Genomic DNA, 24,983 nt, shown 5'->3' on the forward strand with positions numbered 1-24,983 from the left:
AATATCCTTGCTAATCAAGTGTATTAACTAGAACTATCATTGTTAGAAGAGTTACTTTGAAAAAAAAAATATAAATATGAGAAATAAAGTAGATTGGAGTCTTATATTTAAAATCAAAATAAAAATCAAATAAGATTTTATATTAAGAATCAGAGGTAGTATATATATACCCCGGGCTAGAATGGCACCTGCAAAAAATTGGAATGAAAATAGAATGGATTGATAGGGTTAATTTGGTAATTTTGGTAAATATATTATAGAAACCAGCATTTCTTGCAGAAGCTGTTTCCCGCCAACTGAGAGAAGCGAGCGAAGATCCCCCTTTCGGCTTGTGCTGTGCTGCTTCTTCGTCTTCCTGAAGCTGAAGTTGTCTCATAAAACTGAGGAATGAAGGGTGGAACTTTACAAATAAACTGGCACGAAACCAAACCAGTCCTATCCCTTGATTTCCACCCACTCACCGCCACTCTTGCCACCGGCGGCGCCGATTTCGACATCAAGGTCGTTCTTCCAATTACTGTCTGACCATTGTGTTATTTCGCAACGTTTTCACTCAAAGCTTAAACTGAAAACTAGTTTTTTCTCTTGCATAAGGTTGATTTTGTTTCTTAGTCTGTTGTCCCTTTGACAGGATTTGGGAATTGGGGTTTTCGTGGGTCGGATTAGAACTGGGACATAAATCGTTGAAAATTTCGGAAAAATATATATCTTTTTAATATTTATTTTTCGGGATTTTGTGTAGTTCATTGGGAAAATGTCACTGAGTTCCTCTTTATTTTTGATTATGTGAATTACATTATTTGGTTTTCGTCCGAACAAGAAAATTGTTAATCATAAGACGGTTAATGGAAGATTGTTCTTGTTACAATCTTGTAAACATTTCTAGTGCTTAGAGAATTGGTTTACAGTTTCACTAATAGAAGAAACTGCCACTAATATTTCATATTTATTAAAGAAAAGTGTTTAAAATTATATCTTCGTATTTAAATGTCTTGTTTCTATTTATGAAGATAGGATGCCTGAGCTGTATCTTTCATCTACAATAATAGAGGTGGATGCATCGTAGACATTTTTTTATTTAATTATTATTTTAAAATTTTTACTCTCCTTAATTTGGAGAATAATTTGAACCAAGAGATACCATCTTCGTAAGGGAGGAGGAGATGCTCTTTGGGGCACTTAGACAAGTGATCTCAGTTCTGTTGTTGAATTATAGAATATCCCCGGTATCTGTAACCTTCGTTCAAGTTCCAATATATCAGTGTGAGACATTTTCGATTATTCAACTGACTTGTGTTTCAGTGCATTGCTTATGAAAAATGCAAATAAGGTTGAGAGTTTTACTTCTCTATCTGACACTGCTTCAATAAGTGAACATGTTAAGACCATGCCTCTTGAAAATTTCTGCATGTTTTATTTTTTGGATTTCACCAGGCTAGACTAACTATTGATTTTAACTTTTATTTCCAGCTTTGGTCTGTAAAACCTGCAGAGGCACAAAAGAAACTACCTGTAGTGTCATATCTGAATAGCTTGTCTTACCATAGTTCTGCAGTAAATGTAATTCGTTTCTCCTCTTCAGGTATGTCAGTATCATTGGTTTCCTCTCCCTTTCCCTCCACTCTGGATTAATAGGAGTTTCACTAAATAATTTTCAATTTATAGTGATAATACAATTTATCCTGGCCGAAATATTTGACCATCGTATCAGTTATTTTGGTATACAGTGACCCTTAGTGTCTGAACTATCTTGATCCTAAAATGTCATCTCTGTATGCTCTATAGAGTTCATTAGCAGTTTGAAAGAGGTTCCTCATGGAAATGGTTTCTGCTTGCCTTCAGAAGCCTCCAGAAAATAACAAGCAGGTTTAACTAGAGTTGATAGTTCTAAAATTCTATTTTAGTCCTTTGTCCCTTTTCCAAATTAAGTTACACAGACTCTGAAGCACTCTTTACTCCTTTTGGTTACTTCAGATTTTTTATTTTCCCCAAGAAAAAATTGGGTGATAGTATTGCTACTAAGAACAATATTTTGGTTCATGCAGGGGAACTCTTGGCTTCTGGTGCTGATGGTATGTCTTTATCTGCCTTTGAACTGCTTTAATTGTTTTAAAGTGTGATAATATAAATTGGTGATGTTTGTGGACTGGACCTTCCTTATTTTCAGGAGGTGATCTTATAATATGGAAGTATCATCTGATAGATACAGATCAAACATGGAAGGTCCTCAAGATGTTAAGGTAAGATAAGAGGCATTTGATTTGATTCATGTGTGAGCCCTGCATATATTATGAATTAATATAATGTACAATAGGCAGTATTTTGCTTTGCTATGATTTTATTTTATGCAAATTTTATATTTCTGTATACGATGAAGATTTCATAGACTAGTCAACCAATAGGCAGTGGGCCCTTGGTCCTTTTTTCTGTATTGATGTATGTCTTCTTTATTTCTGAAGGCTATGACATAGAAACAAAGACTATACTTGACATCAAAACTATAATTTATGATATAACCACTCATCAGTCCAAGGGCCCTAAAACAGTTTTCCCTTTTGGTCTTCCTGACGGGATTCTGCTTCTAATAAATACTACCTCTAGTCCTTAATATAAGAGCTCATTTGACTTTTATTTTAGTCTTAAATATAAGACTCCAATCCACTTTAACTCTCATATTTATTCATTTTTTCTCAAGTTACTCATTGTAATAATAGTAGGTCTAACCAATACACTTGATTACCAAGGATATTTTAGGAAATATAACACCTATTATTATAAATAACTAACTTAACTGGATTTTTTTATTTACTCAAATTAGTCAAGTAGCTCTTATATTAAGGACGGGAGGTAGTATATTTTAAAGACCAGTAGCTCCCCCCGTACCCACCCCCCCCCCCCCCCAAAAAAAAAAAAAAAAAAGACCTCATGTTTGGCCCGTTACTTTTCTTCTTATCAAGATTTTTCTGTGAAATAGGTCTCATCACAAGGATATCCTGGATCTTCAGTGGTCTCCTGATGGCACATTTTTAATTTCTGGGTCAGTTGATAATACTTGCATTATATGGGACATTAACAAAGGTGAGAATGGCAACAAATAATTGGAGCATGTCCAATTAGTATGCTTTAACTCTGGTAGAAGGCAGTTGAAATGTTTCAACTGTGACATCTGTTGATCATATCTTTGTTTATATTGCTGATTGTACTTGATTTTTATGTCTCAGGCACCAATCTTCAGGCGTTGGAATCTCATGCTCATTATGTTCAGGGAGTTGCATGGGATCCTCTAGGGCAATATGTTGCTTCTCTTAGTTCCGACAGAACTTGCCGAATCTACATTAATAAACCTAGAAAATCTAAAGGAAGTGGGAAAATCAATTTTGTCTGCCAGCAAGTTATTTCCAAGGCAGTACATCCATTACTAGATAATTCTAAGGTTTAAGATAAATTGAATCCTATTCTATCTTTAAATTTATTGATTGATTTGTCATGTACATGAACCTCACGAAGTTTTTGGAATGCAGTCAACAAATTATCATCTTTTCCATGATGAGACGCTGCCATCTTTTTTCAGGAGACCAGCCTGGTCTCCTGATGGCTCGTTTCTTGTTGTGCCTGCAGGTAATAACTTGAGCAAATTCTGATTCAATTTATTTCTGAGTTTTTGACTCTTCATGATAATGTATAATCTATCTCTGGTTTTACGGGTCAGAGGTTGTGATAAGCTGTGATTGCAGATTCTTCTAGAGAGCCCATTTTTAGCGAAGCATAGAATAATCTACAAAAAATTGGATAGTATTCAAGTTAGTTGAATCTGTAGTTTACCTGGACTGCTGATGAGTTTATTTGCTTCAGCCTGATGAGACTCCTCATTTTTTTGGTTTTGGATGGTGAAAGTTATAATTATCTCTAGGTAGTAGTAAATTTTACCTTTGCAGTTTGGCCTGACTTTTTGCAGTCAAGTTCCAACTTAATGCGCTTTCTTTAGTATTTCTTGGTGCTTGAAAATTGTATCATGTCGGTTGGTTTCTTCCTTTCAGACTCTGATTTCCTGAACAGTTGTTATTCTATGTTATCTATTTTTAAAAAGGAAAAAAATTACATGGCAATTCATCTATTTCAGGCTCATACAAAGCTACTTCTGGATCTGAATCTGTAAATGCAGCTTACATATTTTCTAGAAAGGACCTTTCTCGGTAAGTCTGCCAGATTTTTCTGCTTTAGGCGATGAAATCTTTCTACTTCAAATGCTGAAGATGGCTCGCAGAGTCAAAACATTTTTTTTTCCCAAAAAAAAAAAATTGAGATTACATGTTATACTTTAATACCCAGCATGCTATGCTATATTAATATATTCATGGACCATGTCCTAAAGGCATTTTGTTTGTGATTTTCCTGATATGCAGGCCTGCCATACAGCTTCCTTGTGCAAACAAAGCTGTGGTTGCTGTCCGATTCTGTCCTGTTAATTTCAGCCTTCGGGGAACAAATTCAGGTAATTTTGTGCTTGTTACTTGTACATCAGCTCAGTTGCAGTATATATATGATTTAGGGGGCCATTTCTTCAGTCATGTGGAGCTTAATTCTGGCACTCTGTCCCCTAAAGTGATCCAAAGTTGAACTACTTTCTTGTAGAAACATTCTGCTTGTCTTGGAGGATGTATATCTATACTGAAGCAAGATAATAATTGTATTTATTTGTGCAGCTGAGTTGTTTAAACTTCCCTATCGCCTCATTTTTGCGGTGGCCACTTTGAATTCATTGTACATTTATGACACTGAGAACAATCCTCCCATAGCTATAATGGCTGGTCTCCACTATGCTGCAATAACAGACATTGCATGGTAAATTTTTTAGTGACTACCAGGTCCCTTTTACATGTTTTGGTTTAAGAATTAATGCAATCGCCTGCCTCTGGGGAAAGTTTTTAACTGCTTCCGGCATTGTTTAAAAGGTCACCTGATGCTCATTATTTGGCATTGTCCTCTCAAGATGGTTTCTGCACTTTGGTGGAATTTGAAAATAATGAATTAGGAACACCTATCTCTTCATCAGGTACACCACCCCCCCCCCCCCAAAAAAACCTATTTTTCAGCTTTATCATATATCCACTACACTGAGGTTTCTAATATTTCTGTAACATATTGATCCAGGAGAAAAGAAAGTTTCTGGCAAGGATAATACACAGCCGAAGACATCTGACAATTTGGTCATTGAAGCTACCGGGAATATTAGTACAGCTGAAGAAGAAAGCATGAAAAATGAAGCCAGAGGAAAGGCTGATAACATGATCATTGAACCAACTAGCAACGTTGGTGTAATTAATGAACAAATCAGGAAAGCTGAAGCAGAAGAGCAACGAGATGAGAGGGTCACAGAAGTAACTGGGAATGTTGGGGTAGTTGTAGCAGAAAGTAGTAAAATGGAAGCACAAGAGAAGGCCGACTACATGGTCATTGAGAAAACCAGCAATGTTAGTGGAGTTGAGGCAGCTGGCAGGGAAAACGAGGCCCAAGGGAAGGCTGATGACATGGTCATTGAGGAAACTAGCAATGTTGGTGGAGTTGTGACAGCAAGCCAGGAAAGTGCAGCAGGAGAGAAAGCTGTCTTGGTCATTGAAGAAACTGGAAATGATGGCGCAGTTGTGGTGGATATCAGTAATAGTGAAGCAGAGAAACAACCAGTAAGTTCAGATAGTGTGAAATCGGATGAACAAAAGAAGACAGAGAAACAAACATCTAGTTTAGATAGGAGGGAAGCAGAAGAAAGAGTAGCATGTAGTTCAAGAGGAACAACGACAACATCAAATAAGACAGGCAAAAAGCGTATAACTCCCATTGCCATTGATCCATGAGAGAAACACAGGCATGGATCCCTTGCGGTCATTTTATTTGATTGCTGGTAGTCTTGAAATTTGACCTATCTCTAGCCCCTGCCGTTCAAAAATTTATCTTTTATGGCTTCCAATTTGCTAGTTTTAGAGGTGGAATTTTTGCAAGGAAATGGGTAAGCTACATACCGTCACAGCCACTCATCAGTCCCTGACCATTGAGACCTATAAGTATTCTACCGAGTAACTGGAAAGTTGCTGCGGCTACTGTCACTAGCATTTTTACTGCCTCTAACCAGTCACCATAGCTAAACACTATTATTTCCAGTGCATAATTTGAGTGTCAGGGGATAAAAGAAGAAAGATTTTATGATTGCACTGCAGTCGACTGCAGAAATCCATCTGAGAAACACCCTGCGTGTTTATCCTTGTATATTTTTTGGGCAGTCTACATATGAAAGTTCCTTACTATTTCCCTTTTTCTTTTTTTGTCCTTGTTCTATGAACTGCATCTGGTTATCTATTCTTTAATGTAGATTCCAGTTCGACAAGTAATGTAATTTAGCTGATTTTTGCATCTCTTGGGTTACTTTACACGTTGTATGAGTGGAAGGAATCCATGCTATGATTGTCAAATTATGATACTCCGTATTTTTAGTACAAATCTGAATAAAATTAAAATTGAATAGAGTTTGTTCAAATTACAAAGGAAATACCATTAATATAATCTATGAAGCCGAACATTACTTGCCAATAATAAACAAGTTAGGAAAAGAAAGTATTGAAAGTGGTGAAATTTCTTTTTTTTTTTTTTTTGGTTTTATCAAAGGGATTGCAGAATAATAATCTATTTTTGTTTTTTGGCCAAAAGAATACTAATTAATTCTTTCTTCTCTGAATTTCAATGCCTGAAGAGGATCATAATCCTTCATTTGATAGCGTAGATGCATGTCAACAGATATATCCCAATTGTATCGTACTTAAATAACAAGAGGTTCCCACTGAGCATATTATTTAGTAAACCTCTGCATGTTTGTAACAGGGAATCAGGATTATGGCAACAAACTCTGAACGATGGCACGAATGGAAAGTAATATGCTCAAAGAAACAGTTCCATTCGCGCATTAAATGTTTCTCGCATACCTAGTCTTCTTTGGATGTCTCTCTTTCATGTAAATTGGTTTGTTTGAGCTCAACAAAGTTTCATTCACTTTCTTTCAACAATACTGTTCTGTTCGGCCGTCATAAACCACAATTTGATGATTAGCTCCAAAAGTTGCTAATTGCTTGTATATGCCTTCAATAATAACAGACCTTTTCAGAACCTCCTGGGGAATGTGCACATTCTCCTCGCCTTCTTCACCATGTGGACCTACTCCAATGGCTCCCTGACCTTCACACTGCCTCAATTTCATTGTCTTTTTAGTGACATCATAACCTCCTTCCGCCAAGGACTTGAAATTATATTATTGATTCAATTGTGTTGGAAAAACTAAAGTTTAACGAGGTTAATGACACTATTTATTCATAACATCCATTCATTGTTTAAATCACACACCAGCGACTTATTAGCCTTCTTTTAATAAAATTAAAGGATAAATGGATAGTTTTCAATTAAATGTAATGATATTTCTAATTGAACGCCTTTATATTAACAATATAATTGTTTAAAAGTTGAAGTGCACATAACTCTCTTTAAAAATTTGAATCATATGGGAATAACACCAATAAATTTTAAAATTTGATTAAAAAAAATCTTATACTTTCAAATTTAAATAAATCTCCAAGACAAGTAAATCTATTATCTGAACTTGAAAAGCTAACGCTTAATGTTGCAAACCCGCACAAGCGTTAGCTTCAATCCCCCCCCCCCCCCTTTCTTCTCAACACAGCCTCAATCCACAGGGCTCCCCATACAAAAAGCAACAAGCTTCACGACCTCCGGAACATTCTTCTTTGGTAGTCTATCAGGCTCCCCATCATCCAAGGGCATAACATTGAACGGTGCTGACAGGATTTGTTCATTTACGCTTGGTTACAACCTAATTTGCCAACTATGACACATCTTCTGAACTGTACAAGATGTGAAGCAGCTCACTGGCTCACATCACACTTCGAAAGAAGATCAATGGAGATGGATATGTACCCGACCAAGATGAAATTGATAGCAGACATTCTCCTCCTCACCAGTACCCTAGTTTCACCTAATGATCTAACCTCAAGTTCTTGCAGGTTTAGATGTAAACCATGATTATGAGATAGATGCAAAGAATTGGACAAAGAATAGAAAGGGAAAAAAATGTATACCTCGCTCTCTGCTACCTTAAGTTTCGGTGACTCTGGTAGAACTGAAATGTATATTCTGTCCCTTGCTTTTGGAAAAGCAGGTAAAATCTAAAGCAGCACTTAAGACTCGTGAAAAACAGTTTTAGGTTAGTAGCTATCGCTGAATGAGCAGCAGCAGCCCAGGGTGACAATGTCAGGTTGTGAGTGAGCTCTGGTTCACCATAGAATCTGAACTCTGAAGAGTATGCTGGTCAAAATACAATGCAAAGAAAGCCAAACTCTAATTTGCAGCCAGAAATATGGTCAACCTGAAGACAGAAGTTATTGAAAAGAATAAGTTACTGCAAAAACAAATGGTACACCTAAGAGGATGGGGTGAGAAAATGTTTTTAAGACTGGATCAAGGAAAAAGACTGTCAGGGTAAATTGTTATCATGACTCTCAGAAATTTCATTTGGAATGATCAAAACTCGAGTAAGCTTAAATCACGCCAGATGCTTTGAGATTAAATTAAAAAAATAAAAAAGAAAGTAATGAACTCACTCTGTGATTCCATTTGCCGGGATGGAGATTCATAATCAGTTAATAGTTGCGAAAGGATAATTTCGTTCCACGTATCAGGCACTCCAGGCAGACACCAGTGGCTACAATCTTGGACAGATGGATTATCACTCCAGTTACCAACATGGGCATCACTTCGAAAAGCTGTCAATGATGTGACATGGAGAACATTGATGGGAACTGGGACATTTTTTACCACTTCCAAAACTAAGTCTGAAAACAAACTTTGGTCCCTTCCATCAGTTTCTGGCATGGGGTACTGGGTTACAGTACAAGTGAAGCGGGGTTGATCACTGATGCAGACAAGGAAACTAGATCAGTAAGGTTGACCGGTGCAGATTAAACCAGTGAAATTTCATTTTTCTGGTTGAAATCTTGGGAAACGATATTTCGAAAGGTTATAACATTCTAGCATAATGGAAAAACAAAAGTTAAAGTGAGGAAAAGCAGCCGCTGATGCCACAAGCATGCAACTATATAAATAATGTCCTGAAGGTGAGAAGTCTTGTATCAGACAGGTTCACCAGAAGAGAGAGTATTTTCAAAAAAAATCACATATAGGGAAGAATACCTCCAATGAGATGGCTCATACGTCCTAAAGAAGACACGTGTTCTATTTTTGTTGATCTTTCTCTCTATCCATGATGCCCAAGTGCCAAGTGCCGTTCTGAAGGCAATAGGAATTGACATCCCAATTTTCAATGACCTTCCAACTTGGAAATAGCAACCCCTGATGGAAACAGATAAATACACAGGCATAAACAAAATTAAAAACCATACTGATCTCGGCGGATGAAAATACACGTCAAGCATCACAAACATAAATCATAATCTGATTTTATAAAAATATGCACTACAAATTATATTCACCCAAGAAAAAGTCTTTCAGCTTTAAATTGAAACAGAGGATAGTAAATAAAATATAATTTCAACAAGACTCACCATTGTATAATATCAGGGCGAAAGCTAGACCCCAACCTTCCTTTCAAAATTTTTTTTATGCTTATTTTCTTTTGGTGTTAAAGACATGCCTCATATTCAGTAGCTATAACAAACATGACCAAGGATCTAAGTGAGACAGAATAAAATCAATGCTCAAGTGAATAAAGTCTCACTCATCTCAATTGTATACTCAAGTGAATAAAAGTCTCATTCATCTCAATTGTCAAGTCTCTTGAATGTGAACATTACTGCAGGAAGGAGTTGTGACAATCATGGAAAAAGGCAGCAATCACCCCAACATCTAAAAATATACTTAACTGCTATTAGCAGCAATTTGTCAGAATTTTTTTGCAGCTCTGGTTTGCATCATGGAGAACTTCAACAAACATTACTTTCAACCCTCTTGAACAATAGCATTTAAAAGCTACAGAATCATGTTGATGAGGTTAGGAAAAATAATGATGGATACCACGAGCCATTAAAATAAATAGCTAAGAAAGTTTTGCATTGGCGGAAGATAACTAAGAAAAATAAGAGCGAAGCAATAAACAGCAGAAGAAACAATTATTGTATCAAATATGTCCATAAACATAATGACACTAAGTGGCCATTGAATGTAACAAAGAAAGGAACTTACGCGTCAAAAAGTTTAGACGGCACCCACCAGTGCCCAGTGTTGAATATAAGAACATCAGAATCAGCCCATCGGTCACTTATATCATCTAATCTGTCCAATCTAAGTGTTGATTTAACCCTCTTTGGCGCATGCTTAGGTACCGGACCCGGTTGCACCAGGAAAACCGATCGAAAGTATTCAATGGTGAAATTGAAGGCACTGAACCGAACACCTAAGAATCTAATTCTCTTCGATATCTCATTTTGGTTTACTTCATAGACACTCCGTTTATCCTTCACCCCAGCCATCAGCATACATATCAGTGATTCCCATTGAGTCCTACTCATAGAATCGCCAACAAAAACAATTCTCTTGCCTCGAAACATTTCCAAAACATTACTTACATCAAACCTCGGAAGATCGCAATCACTGGGTTTCCACCTCCAATTAAGATAACTCATGTCTCTCCGTCCATTAGCAAAGCAATTGAATCCTTGTTCTACAAAAGGACACTCTGACGCATTGTACAATGGGTAAGGCGGCACCCGGACCCACCTTCCCTTATAAACATCACAGCTTTTTAACGATCCGTTAAAGTTAGAGACACGCTGGCCTTGAAAGATGGTGTGACTAAGGTGAGGAAGTAAGTACACATATCCTCCACCAACGGCAACAAAGAATGAAATTAGAGACCCTATAATCACAAGCGCGTGAAAGTGAAACCACCGGGAGAGCCCGAGCCGTCTGCATCGGTTAGCTTTAGGACTCGCAACACCGAGAGACCTTCGATTGAACGACGGCGTTGTGGTGATTGAAACGCTCCGATTCAAAACACTCATAGTCCCAAATCATCCGCCACAACGAACACATTACACATTCAAGTTCAACACAACGATTTGTAAGATAGGATGAAACGGATCGATGGTCAAATTCAAGAGTCAAAGAGGAAGATGTCGTGGCGGTGAAAGTGATGAAATCTGTGGAAAGGTGGGGACTGGTGAGCGGTTTGGAGTTGGAAGAAAACAACAGAGAGAGAAGGAGACCCTCTCAGTACAGGGAAGTACGAAGGAACTGGGGACATTGGTGTAATTGGGATCGAAGACGGAGGTCTAAGTGGTCAATTCGTAGAAGCGACTCTTCTACAAACTTCCAAATCCTGACTCCTGACTCCTGACTCATGCGAGAAGTTGTGATTTGTGAACACCACGACCCCCAAGCACAATTATTAACCTTATGTTTTAAATTAAAAATTATTTAACTGATCTAGGCATCTCAAAAAAATCACACACACATATATATATTAGTTACCGGTGCTTATCATAAACTTTAAATAACTAATTTAAAAATAATAAATAATTAATTAGAAGTAGTTAAAAATAATAAATAGGTTAAAAATATTTTTTAATTTTTAAATATATTCTTATAATAAATTAAAAAAAAAAAGAATATATGATTAAATGTGATAAGTGAAGTATGAAAAATAAGAGAGAATAAATAATTAAAAAATTAAAAAATACATTAAATGTTAAAATAAGCTTCAAATTAAAACTTATAAATAGGATCGAAAAGAGCATTAAAAACTATACAATATACATCAGTTTTTTAAATTATAATTAATTTAAAAATAATATATAATATTACAACACCTTTTGCTCAGAACAAATTGTATTAGATTTAGGCTAATTTTGGTTTGTTTGTATTTGCTTTGGCGTTTCTGACCTTTGTCATGTAATTTCCAAGCTTGTCTTGCCTCTTTATTTGAAAAAAAAAAAATTACCTTACTAAAACACCTGGAATCTGTCTAATAATATGCTACTATTAATATTAGCGTATTTAATTTATGAATACTATGAATTAGTGATATAAATAAAAGAAGATCGTCGGCACACAAAAAAAAAAAAAGATCGTTTTTGCTGTGACCATGCCTCTTGCTCCTTGATCAACTTTTTGTCGTTGTCTCGCTTTTTAAATTCTTTTCTTTTACAGCTATTGTTTTCTCTTTGAATTTTGATTTACTATTTAGTGAATTTTTAATGTAAAAAAACTCTTTGTTATATCAACTTTTCAAATAATATATTTATTTAAAGATTCAAATTTGATAATAAATTACAACATTTGTCTTTGTCAACGTATGTGTTGGACAAGGAAAAGAGAATAGAGCTGGAAAAATAAAATAAAATGGGCAAACCACAAACACGAATAAAATAAATATGTAAAGAGACAAAATTATTTTCCAAGAACATTCTTATTTATAGAAAGAGTGAGTACAGAAAATAAAATAATTAATACAACAACTAGTAACTAATAGAAACAAAAATTAAAAAAATGATCCTAAAAATTTTAAAGAGATTATTAGTTTTTTTTGGAAATAAAAAAAATTTTCTTATATATAAAATCGGAAGGTGTATGATCAATTCTCGTAATAAAATATCATTCCTTTTGGTTGGGTCAAACCGACAATTAGTTTGTCCATTTATAGGGTGAGTTGGCTCCACCACTTGAAACTCATCTGAGTGATTCTTTGATTAAATTATAGAATTACGATCTATTCATTAGATAATGTTTTGATTACCATTTGCAAAAGTTACAATTAGGACCCCAATATTATAATCAGTAATCATCACTAATTAATAGTCAACCACTTAATTATAAGAATACGCTGGTAGGCAGAGCAAATGTTTGTGCCAACAATTAAACAAAAATGAGGAATATTTTAATCAAGTGCTATTAAATAATTTAAAGAAAATCAGTGAAAAATTTTTATTTGAAAATTTTATTGGTTAGTTCTGATATATTTTAATCCACAAAAAGTGTGAGTTTATACTGCCGAATTTCTTACAGAGGAAGTATATAATATCTAAATTCACATCCTTCTAATCAGTAAAATTTTAAAAAAGACACCCTTCACTGATTTTTCTTAAATAATTTATCATAATTTAGTCTATCAATATACTTTTCTAATATGCATGCAAAACCCTGTATGCAAAACCTTACTTGAAGAATATTATTTCAAAGATAATAAAGGGAGCCGCAATTCAAATGAATTTAATGTTTTGAGCTGAAACTTTTTTTCATTGAACATGAGTACTTTTTCCAGCAAGAATTTAAATATTAATTTGTTACATTATAAGAGATTAGTCTTTTCTACTAAACTCAATTTTTATTTGAACTGAAACCTAACTACTTTGGCATGTAATTATTAGTTGGGCCGAGAGGTGAAGGCAGTCCACACAAAAAAATGTGATCTTGCCTTGTGATTAAATGCGAAGAACAACCAATAGAAGTTGATCCAAGTGGTAAGTGGTTTGATACCGCTTAAACGAGGTCTCGAGTTCGAGCCTCAGTATATGCAGAAATCCCCATTGGGAGACTCATCCACCACAACCAGGTGCGCGACACGGGTCGGATCCAGATGTAGTCGGAGCAAAACTCCGGTGAACTGGGTGGGCAACAAAAAAAAATGCGAAGAACACATCTCATAGTATAATTAATCTTTTGGTCCTACTTATAAGTAGAGAAAAAATGTGACTTATAAATAAGATTAGATAAGTACATAATTAATTAGTTTGATTAAAAAAAACAATCTCTTGAACAATCTTGAGCACACAATTTTCACCGTACCACCATCATAAGCATATATCAATGTTCGTTGATTGTTAGCCAGCAGATAAAAAAAAAAAAAGATTCAATTACTTTCTAATTTTATTTCTATTTAATATATATACACATTTTTTAGAAGATACTAACAGTTTACACACTAATAAATGAACCATAATATTGTACATTCATAAAAAAAATTTTAAATTCCAGTGATATACTCCCTCCGTTCTTTATTATAATAGACAAATAACCAAATTACATTGATAAAAAAAAACAGTTAAATTTAGTTGAGGACAATTAATATGCAAAAAGTATAATATTTTTTCCAACAATGCCCCCATTAATAAGGAGAGAGTATGAGAGAGAACAATTAAATTATTAGAAGAAAGAGAAGTAGGAGGAAGAGAGAGTATGAGTTAGAGACAAAATAAATAGGGGTAAAATAGGAAATCAATACAAAAAAAATATAGACAATTTTTAAGTGTCTTTTATATATTGGAACATGCCATGAGCATCAAATGTCTCTTATAATAAGAAACAGAGGGAGTAATAAATAAGACTAATATCTGAAACCAAGGTATCCCCATACTAGAAGATTAATTGCCTTCACTTATTCTAAACAAATATCCATATCACTAAAAAAAATAATGAACTAGTGATAGAATTTACGACTTTTTTTGTAAAAATAAAAATGAACTGACCAACTAATCAGTGATGTGAATTACTCTTCCGGTCCTAAATATAAGACCCTTATACACAAATACTTATGCAACTATTATTGTTTATATATATATATATTATTGTACTGATCATATTTGGGACCGGAGGAGTAGCTTGGTAGCTAGGTAGCCATTTCACTTTTTTTCTTAGAATGCTAGCTAGATGTAATTAATCATCTCTTTATATAACTATATATACAAATACGGGTGGAAATAGGCCAGCGGCCTGTGGCCTGGCCTGGCCTAATCTATTTAGATATTAGAACAAGCTCAAGCCTGTAAAAAGACCTGTTTACTTTATCAGGTTAGGCTCAAGCTTGATAGTAAGCCTGTTAGACCTGTCAGGCAGCCTGGGCCTGTTATCCTTTTTTTTTAAGGTTAAAATTATAAATGGACAAGAAGAAATCTGCTATTTTGATTGGTTAATTAAAAAAACTCCACTCACATAAACGTGTTATCCAGAACTCATTACACGTTTCATTTCATTTCCATTCTCTATAATAAAAATAATTCTCTATAATAAAAATAATTGATGTGTGTATAATGACACATATTTAAACGGAGAAAGAAAACATAAGTACATTAAAAAAAATAAAAGTATCATTCATTTACTTGATCATGCTTTTCATGTTAATCTTATATAAAATATATATATCTATATATATATATAGAATTGATCTATTATATTGTAGACTGTATATATGTGTGCTCAATCTAATTCTTATTATAATAGTTGCTTAATTAATTTAAATAAATAAATAAATTATAATAAATGTAAATTAGTTTGAACAAATGATAAATTTAAAATATAAAAGGGATTAAGGATGTTTAATATTTTAAACTAGATCTAATCATCAACTAATTTTTATACTAGAGATGGGATAAAGTGATATTTTTATACCAGAGTGAAATTATGTTTTCTAATAATTTTTCATATTTGATTTTTTTTTGGGTCTAAAGGGATATGTTTTACAAATTGTGTTAATTTGATAATTTCATATTTTCTGTTTGTATTTTAGATAAGTTGGGTTGAATCATTATAATTTTAAATTGATTTATATGTGTTTGAAATTTGTTTAAAAAAAACAGGCCACAGGTCAGGCCAGGCTCAGGCTGAACAAAAAACCTTTCACAAGCTGCAGGCCAGACTCAGGCCAACAGGCCTCACCAAAGGCCGGGCCTGTTAAGGGTGAAGCCTGGCTTGACCTAGTTTGTTTTCACCCCTATATACAAATGCTTGTGTAACTATTATTGTTTATATATATATATATATATATATATATTATTGTACTGATCATATAGATGTAGATTTTATACGAGAAGAAACAAGAAACATCTAAAGCTTAAGCCTAAAACACGCTCATTAATTATAATAAGTGAGACCTTATTCCTTACAATTATGTATATGCTCCTCTATCATCGATCAGTTCGCATGCTACTCTAGGCATTGGATGAATCCAAGTTTTTGGTATACCATATATACTTTTTCTTTCCTAGTTACATTTACGTCCCGTTTGATACGAAACATTAAAAATGAGGGATAGTATTGAGATTGAAAGTGTAAAACTATATTAAAAAAGTGTTTAGTATGAGTAATTATATGATATTTGGTATTAGAAAAACCCATATATGTGAGATTGGGGAATACTATGAGAGGAGGTGGTATTCTTCAATCCTATCTACTACTTCCGGTTCCTTAATATAAGACCTTATTTGACTTTTATTTTGGTTCTAAATATAAGACCCCTATCTATTTTGCTTTCATATTTATACATTTTTTTCTTAAATAACCCTTCTAATAATGATAGTTCTAATCAATAGACTTGATTAGTAATGATATTTTAGGAAAAATAACACCTATTTAGGATAAATAACTAACTCAACTTACTTCCTTAATCTCCTCAAATTAGTTAACTGGCTCTTATAATTAGAACCGGAGGTAGTATATAGGATTGCTTAATCCCATGTGATAAGAAATCACTCATACTAAGTATCATTTTAACATATGTTTTCGATCTAATCCCAATCTTTATCTCTCATTTTTAGTATTCCGTACCAATCGTAGCGTTAGTGTCATGATCGTTCCCATTCCCACTATTAAGCCATAAAGCATAACACGAAACAGACATGTGAGTGTGTGTCGAGAGATGCAAATAATTTACCAAACCCAGAAACAGATCCCTGCATAACCAGACCCAGAACTCTCTCTCTCTCTCTCTATATATATATATATGTATATATGCAGAATGTATCAATCAGTTCTAAATGGAAAAGCCGATAAAGATCTCAGCTTTAAAGTCGCGTTTGGCCTAATAACTTCATCACTTTAATTTTTCTCATCCCTTTAGGGATTTCTTAGCTTCCAAACACCATATATGAAACTCTCTCTCTCTCTCTCTCTCTCAATAATATGAAGATTCGAAGACACCCAAACCATAATCCTAAGTTTCAACATCAGTCTTCACAAACATACATAGTACTGTCATCTTGTCGTCTGAGCAGAGTACAATGTATCAGCCACCCACACACGCCTGCTGCAGCAGCAAGCGTGTATTGAAGCAATTATACACCTTCACAGATCAAGCTTTCATATTGGCACGCATATATATGTATACATATATATATAATGATTATTTAATTGAATGCCTCGTGATCACACGTCACTGCTTATTTTATTTCTCAAGGGAAAAAGGTAGGCCAAACAAACTTTCCGGCCAACTTACAAATTAAAACTCAACACACATCACTCCCTCTATTATATATATATGGCTGTATAATACGTATCCCTCTTCAGTCAAGAATATCCTAACAACCTTTTTCATCTCCCCCCGCCCCTTCAAACAATATTAATTAATAATTATTACTTGTTTGATTTTTTACTTTGCTTACATATATTTATACTGTAATCGACATCATGCTAGCCAGCTAGCTAATTATTCACTTATTACCTCATGGTTAAACCCCGAGGAGCTGTCACCACCGTTGAACCCTACGCCGGTGGCGGCGGGGAGTGTGGTTGCTGTAAAAGGCCAATTGGCGAGTGTGGAATTGCCGGTGGAGATCGTGCTCATATTGTTGCCGTGTTGTTGCTGGGGTGGTGGTGGAGGTTGGAGCAGCCTGATTTGTCTCTTCAAGAACTTGACGTAGCGAATGGCTTCGTCGAGCATGGTGGCGGTGTCGAGCTTGGTTCCGCCGGGGACGAGTCTCTGGAGGATGCGGATCTTCTCGCTGATTCTCTCACGGCGGTGGCGGGCGGCAACGCTCTGTGGGTCGTCGCTGATCCGGACATTCCTCCGTTTGGGTTTCCGGATGGTGGAAGGGTCGATGTCGACGGGTTGCAGAGCGGCATTCTTGTACATCATCTCCTTCATAGCTCCAAGCTCTTCTTCTTCTTCTTCCTCCTCCCCTTCTTCTCCTTCTCGTTCCAAGTTGACCCCAAACATATCACTGATGAAAAAACCTGAAGATGAAGAAGAAGTGGAAGAGATCGGGGGCTGAAGAGAACCCATATTCTCAAGATGACAATTTTTAACACTTGTGGTGAAGAGGGGGTGATGAATATTATTGTGGTTAGTGTTCATTGTAGGTAGTTTCTGAACTGAAAAATTTTCAAACACCAGATCGATGTATATAGATGTAGAACAATATATATATAGATAGAGATAGGATAGGATATTGATGAAGGAGCTTAATTGTTTTCTATGTGTTTGCAAAGCACAGCAAAGTGTGTCTGATGTGGGGGAGGGCTTTTTAGCGCAAAAGGGATATAAGATGAATGAATAAAAAGAAAAGGGGTTCATGAATGCGCTTCTGCACCAACAAAAAAGGAAAAAAATGAATAATAAGTTAAGAATCGGTTAAACTCCAAAAGGGTAAAAGAAAAAGTAGTGTAGCTAGCTATGGTGAGAAACAATGGGAGGAGCTAGAGAAAGATAGGCAAGTTTGTGTGTAAATTAAACGGTGTCCACTTATGCGTATTCATTTTTATGAGGGTTTAAAAAAATGGACCACTCAAATCCTAGGGCTTTTTCCTTCTTTGATATATACTCCGCCGGTCCTTAATATAGGACCTAATTGTTAAATTGGTTTTGGTCCTAAATATAAGACCCATTTCTCATATTTATCAGTTTTCTCTAAATTACCCCTATGGATACTCCCTCAACCAGAATTAAGTAGAAAAGTAAGAGAGGGTATTAAGAAAGATGATTATGATATTTTAAGAAAAATGTGTCACATTTCTTATAATTATCTAATTTACCTAACTTCCTTAATCTAATCAAATTAGTTAAATGGGTCTTACATTAAGGACCGGAGGAGTATATTTTATATTCTTAAATAACCAAAATTAAGGATCACTTGTATCGAAATTAAAAATAAAAAATTACCTCCAATCCTTAATATAAGAGCTAGTTGACTAATTTGAGTTAATTAAGAAAATTTGTTAAGTTAGTTTTTTTGTAATAAATAAGTATTGTCTTTCCTAAAATACTCTTACTAATCATGTGTATTAGCTAGAACTATGGTTTGATAGAATTTTTAACATGTGTATGTAATTACTACAAAGACTACTTTAAAAAAAATAGTTAAATATAAGAGACAAAGGCTCCGTTTGGGTGACACCCCAAACCATGGTTTGGGGACCCAAACCATGGTTTGGGTGATAAGTCACCCAAACACCCACTGGTTTTGGGCAAACCGTGGTTTTGGAAAAAGCAGAAATTTTTTGCTTTTGGAGAAAAAAGGGAGAGTGTGAGGGCCTATATGATATGTATCTTGTTATTTTTTTATAAACATATTTTTTTATAAATATATTTAATCTTATATTTTATAAATATATATAAACATTAATTATATATTAATCATATTATCTTATGTATTATTAATTATGTTGGTAAAAAACATATTATTAACAATTTTATTCCTTCAAATTAAAATATATCATAAAATCTATTTTTTCTGTAATTATCATATTAACTTATGTCTTTTTTTTTAGTAATTTGTATATATAAAAAGTGCTTCTGATAACAACTATCCAAACACTCTCACTTCTCAGAATCACTTTTTTACAAAATCTATTCTTCACAGAATCTATTTTCTCCAGAATCTATTCTCCAAAATCAATTTTCTAAACCACGGTTTGGTTTCATCCAAACACACCCAAAATAGATTAGGATCTCATATTTATGATTAAATTAAAAGTCAAAATAACTCTTATATTAAGGATCAGAAGTGGTAATTCTTTATACATACCTTTAAGGGAAAAATCACTCTCATGCATAATGCTTTTTGTATAGTATGATAATATTAATTAAAATAACCCTTCGTCACTCTACTCGGGGTGTGTGTGTGTGTGTGAGTAATTTCACTATTTGAGGGGCAAATATTCTCTTTGACAAATCAAACTTTATATATATATATATGTGTGTGTGTGTGTGTGTGTGTGTGTGTGTGTGTGTGTGAATGGTAGGTAGTTTAACATGGGGATTCTTGGGGAAATGTTAACAGATGAACGGCATGCCTTCAACGTTTAGTTCATCTAACTCCTTATTAATCCATATATGAATATCGTAGGTTCCGTCTAAAAATTGTTAATTATCAGGCCGGTCTCCCTGTTTCGGCGTTCTAATTGAGGTAATGTATTAGGATGATTATGATGGTTTACAAAACCATCTTTAAGGAAAATTGGTACTTAATTACTTAATCCTTTTTTCCCCCCCTTTAATTTTTACATTGGCCAAATAGTACTGTAGCTTCAAGTTATTTTAATTTAGGGAACAAGGAAGTATCTCTATAAATGCATGAAAATTTTTCTGTAAGATCCCAACTAAATTTCTGTGAGACAAGAATGCAGTCATGGTGAGTGATACACATGCAAGCTCACGTAATTTTTCCATATAATTTACAAAGATGGTATTAATTCCGCAAAAATCAGTTATTTGAGGGAAATTTTAAAACTTGTTGCTGAACTATTTGTTGCAGTAACCAAAACTTTTGTATAAATATAATATAGCAAGTCATACTCTTCACAAATTCTGTATAATTTTTTTTTTACCAAACAAATTATGTATACTATGACTCTTTCATCAAACTTCACATAATGCATAAGCCTATATAGTGTGTGTGTGGGGGGGGGGGGGGTTTGTTTGTAGTGTAGTATGTGAATGATATAATATGTTGGTAAAGTTTTGCGAAAGATTTGATTTTCATTGTGATTGGTGAATGAATTTAATAGCGGATAAAATCGTGTTTTTCTTTTTTTGGTCCCCTGGGCGGGCTATTATATATGAAACTTTTTGGGTCAGAAAATTAAATAATTGCTGGTCAATTTCCTCATAATTTATATACATATCAATGTATCTACATGCATATAGCACTCAGAGAAAAATTTTGGGAAGTTATGTTGCTGCCTCCAAAAAATATAAAAATTAGTCTGTAGTGTAAATTACATTACAGATTAGTCCTTATATTTAGGACAGAAGATAATATTAATTGCTGATAACAATATGACTCTTTTTTAAAAAAAAAATTTATGTAATATATGGGATTCGTAATAGTTACGTTTTGATCAAGAACACTCATAATGTAAGTGTTCAATAACAAGAAAACATTATTGTTTTAAATATTTAATGCTCTTTGTGAAACTTTTGCTTAGTCGATTAGGGTTTCAACATCAATTTTTGAAAATTTTTTTATGTAATATATGGGATTCGTAATGGTTACGTTGTGATCAAGAACACTCATAATGTAAGTGTTCAATAACAAGAAGACATTATTGTTTTAAATATTTAATGCTCTTTGCGAAACTTTTGATTAGTCGATTAGGGTTTCAACATCAATGTTTCCTAAAATTAGAGATGTAAATTTTCTACATCAACTGACAAATCTCTATATATAATCCATTGTAATCACTATCAGAAAACAACTTTATGTGGATATATCATCAATCAGTATGAAACCCAGTTGCCTTTGGATTCATCCCTTTTCATTGGCTGAAGAATTTACGGTAATTTATTCGTATAAAAAGAAAGATCAAAAGTCACAATTAATGTTTGACATTACCCAGATGCGTCATGTTGCGTTCGAACCTTTGAAAGCCATTATTAATTTCATGAAACATCAACGTTCGACAATTGAAAATATCAATATCCTGGAATATTGTTAATCATTGATGAGATATCATCATTGTGTTCAATTAATAAGATAGCAACATGTAGTTAAGATGGTTCCGTGTTATCGAAGCCACTTATCTTTAAAATGAAGAAAATTAATTAAGCTGATGTCATTTAATTTTTCCTTATCCAAAGAGTACTGCCAATCAAACTGCAAAGTTGAAAATCTGTACCTCTGTAACCAAATTTAATGTCCAACATTATTACAAGAAGGCAGCAAATGTTAATGTCATTTATTACTAATTAATTTGATGGATTTTTTAATCAATAATTTGATTGATCCTCCATTTGACATTTCTTGTGAGTCCAAAAAGAAATTCGTGTAGTTTTAAGTTATTTATTTGTGAAAAAATGTGTGTTAATTTTAAAATACCCTCTTTAATTATTTGCGTTGGAATTACTCCTTAATAGAAACTTTCTAAACATGTGCAATTAATATCGACAGTTTATTTATAAACTTAGAATTTGAAAGAGATAAAATGAATTAGAATCTTAAATTTAAATTGAAAATAAACCATTTAACTAGCTCATACATTCAGGATGGGAGAGAGCATAGTGTAATTTTAAAGTTCTCATGAATCAAATGAAAAAAGAGAGGTTGATGCAGACTTTATATGTTTCCCGAGGCAAACGAGAGAACAAACTTGAAAATAGAAACAAGAGATGGCGAGAGAGGGCAAAGTGGAAAGATAGATAGGAACAGGATGCTTGAGAGGTTGTATGCGGATGCGTTTCTGATTCATCGCAGGTACCATGATCATATTAAACTCTGAAGAAAACCCTTATTCCATCATCGGACTCATCAGAGTGTGTGGAACAAGGTTGTCTGTTATCATTTTTCCTCAGTTCTCGAGAACAAACATGCGCGCACACGCACATATGCACAACCTGCTGAAATTGATCATCACTTTCACAACTGTATCGAAGTTATGATTCTATATATGTTTGTGTGTGTGTGTGTTATAAGCTAGCCTTGCGCATGCACAAAAGCAATCATTCTTTTGGGAGCTATATATATACATTTAAGTTCCATCTTATACGAAACATTAAAAATGAGGAGTAAAGATTGTGATGATGGATGGAAAAATATATTAAAAAGTGTTTAATATGAGTAATTTCTTGTTCTATGAAATTAAGCAATCTTGTATAAGTAGGATTGGAGATTACCACCTCCCCCTAATCCTGCATATATAGATTTGTCTAATTTCAAGTAATAAGTAATAATTCATACTAAACACATATTCTTTTTTTAAAAAAAATTTTAAATTTCAATGTCAATTCTTATTCTCATTTTCAATGCTTCATAGTAAAAATAGGACTATAGGGTTCATTTCATGAATCACTTGGCTACATTTATTTCCATATATATTAGCACTTGAAGAAACCGCCCCCTTCGTGTGCAAGCCAAGCAGTCTCACTGAGAAAAAATACGTGGCTTTGCCAATTTGGCGATCTCTCTCCACATTGTTTAGTTCTTCTCACACACACACACACACACACACATCCATCTCCACACACACCAAACTCTAAAGCAAGAGATCAATCATTGTCAACATCGATCTCTCTATCTATCTATATTAATGAATATATATTTTAAATAGTATATTAATTAAAAAAAGGTACATTATTTAATCACTATCAATTCAGTTGATGTAAATTAAGCTTTTGATCAATTTAATCATGGAATATTCAGTTAATCATGAAAGAGGGACTAGTGCCATTTCAAAACACTGTGAGAAACTTGCATGTGTACGTACAGTGGGATTTCCTATCGATTTGAGAGAAGCAGCTTACCAAACAAAGATAAAGTAGGCGTGCAGGGAAATTCAACTCCTCCCTCTTCCTCAGCCTCACATTCTGGAAGTGAGGAATTCCATAAATTTCCATGTTTGGAAAAAGATACACAAAAAGTAAACCTATGCTTGTTCCATCTATCAATGGTTTCTTTTAGCTTTCCCTTGGATTCTAATTTCCAACTTTAATTGTCTCGTCTGATTAACACGAGAGAAAAAAATTGTTCATTGGTCAAGAATTGAAATATACATTTCCATTATCATCATCATCATTATTCAGCCCAAAATCTGTGCCTCTCTTTTTTATCACTAATTAACAAGTCATTATTATTCTAATTTCCAACTATAATTGTCTCTCCCCAGTCGATAATCTTTTTTTTAAATCAAAAAACCCCAGTCAATAATTACTTACTTATATTAATGAAAAATTAAAATTTAATATAAGTATTTTTCATGTACACTTGTTTTTTACTCTGATATACTGCATTCGGTCTTTAATATAAGAGTTGAATAACTAATTTATGGATATTAAAAAAATTAGTTAATTTAGTTATTTATAATAAATTGATATTGTCTAATCTAAGATACCATTGTTAATCATATCCATTTAAATTATTTGTTGATATAAATTTGTTAACATGTGCAATTACTATAGAGAATGATTGAGGGTACTAAAATTGATCAATATTGAAGACAAAGTGAATTAGGGTATTGCATTTATAATTAACTAGATTTTTAATTCACTCGTATATCAAGAACAGAAAGTAGTATAAGATATAAATAATCATAGATTAAAAAATTAGTTAAAATTGATTAAAGTTAATAAATGTGTAAAAAATGTATTTTATTTTAAAAATATCTTATTTATGGAGAAAGTGTGGGTGAGAAAGTGAGTAAATAGATATGTAATTAATGCGATGATGCAACTAATGGAGGCAAAAATTAAAAAAAAAAAAAGTAGTTAACATTTGAAACATTTTTTAAGTGTAGCTTATAAAAAAAATATAGGATCGTGTCTATCTCAAATGTTAATATCGTAGGATTATATTAAAGAATTAGATGAATTATGGGTAAGTGAAAAGGAGAGGATTGTACAATTCAATTCTTAGCTAAAAAAGAGGAAGCAATCATAGAGCAGCACTCCAATTTTCATTATCCCCAATTTTGCAACTAATCATATGAATCTGCACCTTTACTCTCTCTATCAATTAATCACCAAATTCAATCCCCCATTGGCCATATATATCTTCTCGCTAGGGGCATAATAGACTATGCACATCCAAAATTTGAAATTTTGAATTATTACATGCTTTTCCCTTTCATCTCTGAATTAATCCATCTCTAAAATAGATGGGTAAATGTCTCTACATCCTTTTTGATTCATTCATGTATTTAGATATTTGAGAAAGCAAAAAAAATACTTACATTAAATATCCTACATTTATTATGTCAAGTTTTCTAATCACTTC

General features: G+C 33.6%; 3 protein-coding genes across 3 annotated transcripts; 1 reads left to right on the forward strand and 2 right to left on the reverse strand.

Moving 5' to 3' along the window:
- The first annotated feature begins 314 nt into the window (after positions 1-314).
- Positions 315-5,867, forward strand: LOC114749477 (chromatin assembly factor 1 subunit FAS2). Its single transcript, XM_028937971.1, has 12 exons — positions 315-501; positions 1,471-1,582; positions 2,046-2,072; positions 2,168-2,240; positions 2,975-3,078; positions 3,222-3,433; positions 3,522-3,618; positions 4,121-4,193; positions 4,404-4,492; positions 4,704-4,842; positions 4,953-5,053; positions 5,152-5,867. Exons 1-12 carry the CDS (start codon positions 388-390, stop codon positions 5,850-5,852), a joined length of 1,842 nt encoding a protein of 613 aa, XP_028793804.1. The 5' UTR covers positions 315-387; the 3' UTR covers positions 5,853-5,867.
- Positions 5,868-7,573: 1,706 nt separating this feature from the next.
- On the reverse strand, positions 7,574-11,288 carry LOC114749476 (protein trichome berefringence-like 7). The gene is made up of 4 exons (XM_028937970.1): positions 10,255-11,288; positions 9,247-9,405; positions 8,658-8,968; positions 7,574-8,422 (listed from the first exon to the last, which is right to left on the reverse strand). The coding sequence occupies exons 1-4, from the start codon at positions 11,070-11,072 to the stop codon at positions 8,418-8,420; spliced, it is 1,293 nt and encodes a 430-aa protein (XP_028793803.1). The 5' UTR covers positions 11,073-11,288; the 3' UTR covers positions 7,574-8,417.
- Positions 11,289-17,485: 6,197 nt separating this feature from the next.
- On the reverse strand, positions 17,486-18,061 carry LOC114749475 (transcription factor HEC3-like). Its single transcript, XM_028937969.1, has one exon. It carries the CDS (start codon positions 18,059-18,061, stop codon positions 17,486-17,488), a length of 576 nt encoding a protein of 191 aa, XP_028793802.1.
- Positions 18,062-24,983: the final 6,922 nt, after the last annotated feature.

The sequence above is a fragment of the Neltuma alba genome, unplaced genomic scaffold (genome assembly GCF_004799145.2).
Source record: "Neltuma alba isolate B1F8T4 unplaced genomic scaffold, ASM479914v2 tig00006059_pilon, whole genome shotgun sequence".
Classification (NCBI taxonomy): domain Eukaryota; kingdom Viridiplantae; phylum Streptophyta; class Magnoliopsida; order Fabales; family Fabaceae; genus Neltuma; species Neltuma alba.

What these genes read in the sequence shown, in the direction of transcription:
- LOC114749477 (XM_028937971.1), top strand. Translation starts at nt 388, where the DNA reads ATGAAGGGTGGAACTTTACAAATAAACTGGCACGAAACCAAACCAGTC. An exon ending in AATTCGTTTCTCCTCTTCAG is followed by an intron (nt 1,583 to 2,045) that starts GTATGTCAGTAT and finishes TGGTTCATGCAG; the next exon opens with GGGAACTCTTGGCTTCTGGT. An exon ending in AAGGTCCTCAAGATGTTAAG is followed by an intron (nt 2,241 to 2,974) that starts GTAAGATAAGAG and finishes TCTGTGAAATAG; the next exon opens with GTCTCATCACAAGGATATCC.
- LOC114749476 (XM_028937970.1), bottom strand. Translation starts at nt 11,072, where the DNA reads ATGAGTGTTTTGAATCGGAGCGTTTCAATCACCACAACGCCGTCGTTC. An exon ending in CCGTCTAAACTTTTTGACGC is followed by an intron (nt 9,406 to 10,254) that starts GTAAGTTCCTTT and finishes TGTTTCCATCAG; the next exon opens with GGGTTGCTATTTCCAAGTTG. An exon ending in TATGAGCCATCTCATTGGAG is followed by an intron (nt 8,969 to 9,246) that starts GTATTCTTCCCT and finishes TGTCTGCATCAG; the next exon opens with TGATCAACCCCGCTTCACTT.
- LOC114749475 (XM_028937969.1), bottom strand. Translation starts at nt 18,061, where the DNA reads ATGGGTTCTCTTCAGCCCCCGATCTCTTCCACTTCTTCTTCATCTTCA.